General features: G+C 50.1%; 2 gene segments (V, D, J or C); both read right to left on the bottom strand.

Moving 5' to 3' along the window:
• Window positions 1-777: 777 nt before the first annotated feature.
• LOC128847060 (immunoglobulin heavy variable 4-61-like) lies at window positions 778-1,291 on the bottom strand. The segment is given in 2 exon segments: window positions 778-1,103; window positions 1,197-1,291. Coding segments are annotated over 2 exon segments (378 nt in total).
• A 4,058-nt stretch (window positions 1,292-5,349) lies between these two features.
• Window positions 5,350-5,859, bottom strand: LOC128846273 (immunoglobulin heavy variable 4-61-like). The segment is given in 2 exon segments: window positions 5,350-5,720; window positions 5,814-5,859. Coding segments are annotated over 2 exon segments (417 nt in total).
• Between the last annotated feature and the right edge of the window lie 778 nt (window positions 5,860-6,637).

Here is a 6,637-nt window from a genome sequence, read left to right as displayed (position 1 = left end):
CTCTGGGCAGAAACACAATCTCACCCCCACTGATTTCAGCTTTCCGTGAGCCATTTAATGCAACAAAAGCAGCTCCTAACGAAACCAGTTAGCTCTATTCTTTGACCAGTGGGGAAAAACCGGTTGAAATAGTCTTACAGAGAACCCTGGCTAAGGCTATACAGCCCCCATGACTGGGGAAATGGAAATCTTACCTCTTACTCTCACAGGGTTCAGCCATTCGAGTCCTTGTTTTCCCAAGGTTATTTTAATGGAGGGTGGCCCCCTCCTTTGGGACAGATTCAGCACAGTTCTTTGCTGGGTGCCCACAGTAATTACAAACATTGGTAACCATATGTCACCACCCCTACATTCAGCACGAACATCATCTGTGATCCAGCACCAGCCAAGTGTATTCCAATGAGCATCAGCTGAATATCTAGCAAATCTAAGCAAAGCAGGAGCAAATTGTATTTATATAAACACCCCCGGTCTCTTCCCCCTCCCAGCTCGCTGTCAGAGAAGCATTCGTTCATTCAGACCCTGAGTGCACAACTGACACATTTCTCAGTAAGTTTGCAAAGCTTCCCGTGGCAGCAGAAAGGTAAATGGTGTCCAGAGAAAGTGGGTGGCAGCTGGAGGCATTTTAACCAATATCTATTAGTATGTGGGTTGTTCATAGTCAATCTACTGTGTGTGTCTTTATCTCTGAGGGCTCAGCTATCCCTGCTTCTCTGGCCTCACTCGGCTGCTTAGAACCAACTTCCCCTTTTTGTGCCAGTCCCGCTTTGCTCTGTGTCACTGTGTGTTTCTGGCGCAGTAATAGGTGGCGGTGTCTGCAGCTGTCAGCGAGCGGAGCTGCAGGGAGAACTGGTTCTTGGCGGTGTCTCCAGAGATGGTGATTCGGCCTTGGAGAGACGGGGCATAGTTTGTACCCCCACCACTATACATGTACACATACCCCATCCACTCCAGCCCTTTCCCGGGGGGCTGCCGGATCCAGTTCCAAACGTAGCTGCTATCAGTGATGGATACACCCGAGACAGCGCAGGTCAGTGTGAGGGTCTCTCCGGGCTTCACCGTTCCCAGGCCCAACTGGACCAGCTGCACCTGAGAGAGGACACCTGGGAAAAGAAAAACAGAGCAAGGAATTAATTAATCACAGAATGAACCTATGGCTCTGTCCCAGATTCCCCCGCTCCCACATAGACACTTACAGGTGGGGACAGAGATCAGAGAAAGGAAAAGCCACAGAGATTTCATTCTCATTGTCGTAAAATGAGGGAAACTCCCCAGCAGGCAGGACCGGGCAGTTCTGTGTCTGGGGAGAGACTGAGGCTCCTAGAACCAGGGGTTGGTATTTAACAGGAACCCCCGGGGAGGGATTTGCATGCGGGTTCCCAGGGCGGGTATAAGAGATGACGGGGGCGGGGGGTGATCGGTCAGTATATGGTGATGTCCCCTCAGGGACAGGTGTCCCCTTTACACCACACACACTGTGCGCTTGTTATGCAGACAAAACTACACAGGATCGTTTCAGGGGGCAAGACAAAGATGCCACATTTATTATAACACAATTTGATTTATGACCAATAACTAAAACCTAATACCTATCCACACACACACACATCCACACACACACATACATCCACACACACACACACACACATCCATCAGATGTTCTGCAGCTGCTGGATAGTTACCAGTCCTGAACGTAACTTGAGTCCGTGGCCTGATTTTGCAGCTTGGGTTCGTAGCTCGTGGTGGTAACTGGCCAGGAAAGCCGGGCACAAGGAAGGGCTGGGTCTGCCCTCCCATGTCGGCAGCAGAACATTACCCTTCCAAGTCTCCCATCTTTTTAGTAGGCTTTAGTTTGAATCCAGAGTCTATAGGCAGGGCCGGCTCCAGGGATTTTCCGCCCCAAGGAGCAAAAAAAAAGCCGCGATCGCGATCTGCAGCAGTTCAGTGGCAGCTCTACTCCCGAGAGGGACTGAGGGAGCCGCCGCCGAATTGCCGCCGAAGAACCGGACGTGCCGCCCCTCTCGGTTAGCCGCCCCAAGCACCTGCTTGCTGCTCTGGTGCCTGGAGCCGGCCCTGTCTATAGGTTTTGCTGTGTCACGCTGCCTCCGGGTTCGGTGTGATCACCCGTCAATTGCAGACATGACTTTCAGCCTCGGACCTGGCTTTGATCTTCCTTCTATTGTACCTTTGTTCTTTTCTTTTTAGGGTGGACTCTTCTTACTTTGTTAGGGCTCTTGTCTGCATCTTCAGCCGTTGGTGTTTGAACTCCATTTCATCAGGACAGGCTGGGGCTGGAGGTTGATTTCATCATTCGTACATACCTCATTCACACATCTAAACTAAACTAATAAGATTACAGTAGGGTTTTGCAAAAATGAAGGTTGCAGCAAGCCCTTACAAAATGAAGTGAGCGTTTTAAAATGGAGTTTGAATTACAATATGGCAAACAGAGAACAGACGTTACAATGTAGGCAAGTGTAATGAATGGCAAACAATGAACAGAAGTTACAATACTGAAACAGTGCAAGTCTCAGGGCTGGTCCACACTAACCCCCAACTTCGAACTAAGATACGCAACTTCAGCTACGTGAATAACGTAGCTGAAGTCGAAGTATCTTAGTTCGAACTTACCGCGGGTCCACACGCGGCAGGCAGGCTCCCCCATCGACTCCGCGTACTCCTCTCGCGGAGCAGGAGTACGGCGAGCACTTCCGGGATCAATCCCAGAAGATCGATTGCTTACCGCTGGACCCGTAGGTAAGTATAGACGTACCCTCAGCGATTTAAGCAGGAATTGGATTGACAGTGAAACTTACAAGGGCAACTGGCTGAATGCTGTGGCTCTTATCAAGCATCTTAATTGTCAATTAGCCAGTTATCGGGGTGACCGGTTTTATGAATGAATGTTGTTTCATTCATAAAACTTCACTTATGAAGTTACATTAATAAAGTGAACAATTACAAACAATTTCATTCACAAGTTCTACACGCTCAGCTCGGCGCCCATGTATTGACAAGTGATGACCGTGGGAGGATAGGAGGGAGGGTCTGGAGGACACTCGCCAAGGCTGATGCTCAGGAGAACTGCCTTGGCCAGGCATTTATTTGCATGCGGATTTCATCCAGTGAGTATAAACTACCCAGGAGATCTCTAGCTAGTCCGGGCTGTCTGGTGGGTAGGAGATTCACAGCCCCCTTCATTAGGGTGTGCCCCACAGGCCGGGGAAGCCATTGGGGTTCTCTCCATTGGAGCCGTGGCTACTGCAGACTGTGCTGGGCAAACGGAATCAGTACAAGGCATGTTCCGACTCTGCCAATAGGAACAAAGCTCCTGGGAACATCTATGGGGTAAGGAGTCGCAGCTGCAGGGGGAGGGAGAGGCTGGTTTCAGGCATTAGAGACTGAGAAACAGCTCTAGTTAAAAGGGAGGAACTGGGCATGGAGAGAAGATGCCTCTTCTGGGGTGTCTCAGCCTGAGAGCTGGGGCTGCAGCAGCCCTGAAGGGAGATGTACAATGGTGGGGGATGGAACAGTTTAGTTTGTAGGCGCCACCATCTCGAGTGTGACGTGGCCAGTGTGTGTGTGTGTCGCTCTTGTTCCCTACAATGCGAATGGGAAATTCCAGCACCAGAGAGGCCTGAATGTTGGTGTAGAATCCGCTTTCCCCAAGGCTCTGTCTATACTACAGAGTTCAGTCGCGATCACAAACGGCAATAATTGCATCGCTTGTGCATGTTCACACAACGCTCCCTGCATGGGCGGAGCACGGCCACGGTTGGTGCTCGAGCAGTGACAGAGAGAGCAGTGCACCCTGGGTAGCTATCCCACCATGCAACTTGGTATGTCCTGCTGCCAGGAGTTGTGGGAATGGAGAATGGATCGCAGTGCATCATGGGTGCAGGCTCACTGTCCCATGATGCAGTTTTTTTCTATCCATCATTCCCTGGGCTTCCCACTACATTTGGTGCCCTTTTTTCAACAGCCCCTGTAAACTGGGCACCCGCCATCTCTGCCTGAAATCATGGATCCAGCCCCGCTCTCCAGCCTGGGGATAAGGGTTATGAACACCGGGGGGGGGGGAGGAGGGGGGCTGATCACGCAGTATTTCATGAGCTGCAAATGTGAACAGGAATTACTGTATTAGCCTCTCCCTACCCCCACTTTACTCTCTCACACTAGCACAATGATATGTGGGAGCAGAGCTGCGGGGAGAACTGGTTTTGTAATCACACACTGGGGAAATGCAGCACCTCAGTTTTTGGTGCTTTCATATAGAAGAGTGGTTCTCAACCAATTTACCATTGTGGGCTGCATATGCAGCTCTCTGCGTGTTATGTGAGCTGCATCCACACAATAGATACGCTACCTGTATGGCCCTGAGGATGTCATGGGCCGCAGCTGTGTGCTGATTGGGCAGGAAGTGGCCCGCGGTCTGCGGCTTGAGAACCACTGGTGCAGAAGAACAGCTTGTGGTGGGTGTGGGAGAGGAAGACTGCTGCCCCCTACTGGACAGAATGAGACTTCTTTGTGTGTGTGTATTTGTGCTACTCTTTACGGGGAATTAGGTTTTGTAATGACCCATCCACTCCCAGTCTTTATTCAGGCCTAATTTGATGGTGTCCAGTTTGCAAATTAATTCCAGTTCTGCAGTTTCACGTTGGAGTCTGTTTTTGAAGTTTTTGGTTGAAGAATTGCCACTTTTAGGTCTATTATTGAGTGACCAGAGAGATTGAAGTGTTCTCCTACTGGTTTTTGAATGTTATAATTCCTGATGTCAGATTTTTGACCATTTATTCTTTTGCACAGAGACTGTCTGGTTTGGCCAATGTACATGGCAGAGGGGCAACAGACTCCAACGTGAAACTGCAGAACTGGAATTAATTTGCAAACTGGACACCAACAAATTAAGCCTGAATAAGGACTGGGAGTGGTTGGGTCATTACAAAACCTAATTTCCCCCATACTAATTTCCCCCTACTGTTACTCACACCTTCTTGTCAACTGTTTGAAATGGGCCACTCTCATTACCACTTCAAAAGTGATTTTTCCTCCTTTGGTATCCTGCTGTTAATTGTATTGTCTCGTTAGACTGGCCTCCCACTTGGTATGGCAACTCCCGTCTTTTCATGTGCTGTGTATTTATACCTGCTCCTGTATTTTCCATTCCATGCATCTGATGAATTGGGTAATATCCCACGAAAGCTTATGCCCAAATAAATGTGTTAGTCTAGGTGTCACGGGGACTCCTCGTTGTTTTTATTAGTATGTAGGTTGTTCATATTCAATCTACTGTGTGTCTTTATCTCTGAGGGGCTCAGCTATCCCTCTTTTCTGGCCTCACGAGGCTGCTTAGAAACCGCTTCCCCTTTTTATACGAGTCCCTGCTCTGGTCTTTGTCACTGTGTGCCTGGCGCAGTAATAGGCGGCGGTGTCTGCAGCTGTCAGCGAGCGGAGCTGCAGGGAAACCTGGTTCTTGGCGGTGTCTGCAGAGATGGTGACTCGGCCCTGGAGAGACGGGGCAGAGCCTGTCTCCCTGCTGTTACACGGGTACACATAGCCCATCCACTCCAGCCCTTTCCCGGGGGGCTGCCGGATCCAGTTCCAACTGTAGCTGAAGTCATTGATGGGTACACCAGAGACAGCACAGGTCAGTGTGAAGGTCTCTCCGGGATTCACTATTCCTGGGCCCGACTGCACCAGCCGCACCTGAGACAGGACACCTGGGAAAAGGAAAACAAAGTAAGGAAAGAATTGACCACTGAATGAATCTATGGTTCAGTCCCTGATTCCCCCACTGTGCCATAGACACTCACAGGTGGGGGCGGAGAGCAGGGAAAGGAAAAGCAACGGAGATTTCATTCTTGTTTTCATGGAAGGAGGGAAACGTCCCCAGTGGTCAGGAACAGGGCCTGTTCTGTGTCTAGGGAGGGCCAGGGCCTGTTCTGTGTCTAGGGAGGGACTGAAGTGCTTATAATCAGGGGGGTTGTTTTTAAACAGCAACGCCCTGGGGAGGGATTTGCATGCGGGTTGTACCCAGCGGATATAAGGCGACAGGGAGCTGTGTAGGTTGGGAGTATTGGCTGGTGGAGTGGACAGTAACACGTCTCCGTCAGGTCTGGGCTGGGCTGGGCTGGGCTGGGGCGGTCACTGAACCTTATGACGCACTTTCCACTCAGTGTAATGTGCCTTAGGACAGGGCTTAACTGGCCCTGTGAATCCCAACCTCCAACAGTGGCTGCTGAGAAATGCATTGGGCAGCTCCGAGAAACATAACCAGTGCACAGAAGCAGTCAGTAGAAATGAGCTGTTAGGGGGGATGAGCAAAGGGGAAGGTGATTCCTCTGTGTAATACTGATTAATCAATATCTTGCATTGCAGATATATCCAACGGGGAAAGCGGTGCAGTGTGGAGAGACACTAGGCATTCGGTAGCGGATACAGACAAACAGGGGCAGCGAGGGAGGAGGAAATGGAGACACAAAGGGACGAGGCAGGTTTGGGGTTTTATGCGATGAAGAACTTTGCGCTCAGGGAGTCGTAAGAGTAACCTGGAAGGGAAAGCAGCAGCTTGTAGTTAATGTCACTTTTGAGTTAATAGCTTCATATTATATTTAGCCCAGAAGGGACCATTTGCACC

Source organism: Malaclemys terrapin, chromosome 12 (assembly GCF_027887155.1).
Source record: "Malaclemys terrapin pileata isolate rMalTer1 chromosome 12, rMalTer1.hap1, whole genome shotgun sequence".
Lineage (NCBI taxonomy): Eukaryota > Metazoa > Chordata > Testudines > Emydidae > Malaclemys > Malaclemys terrapin.
Note: the sequence above shows the minus strand (reverse complement) of the source record. Positions and strands in the feature narration are given on the sequence as shown.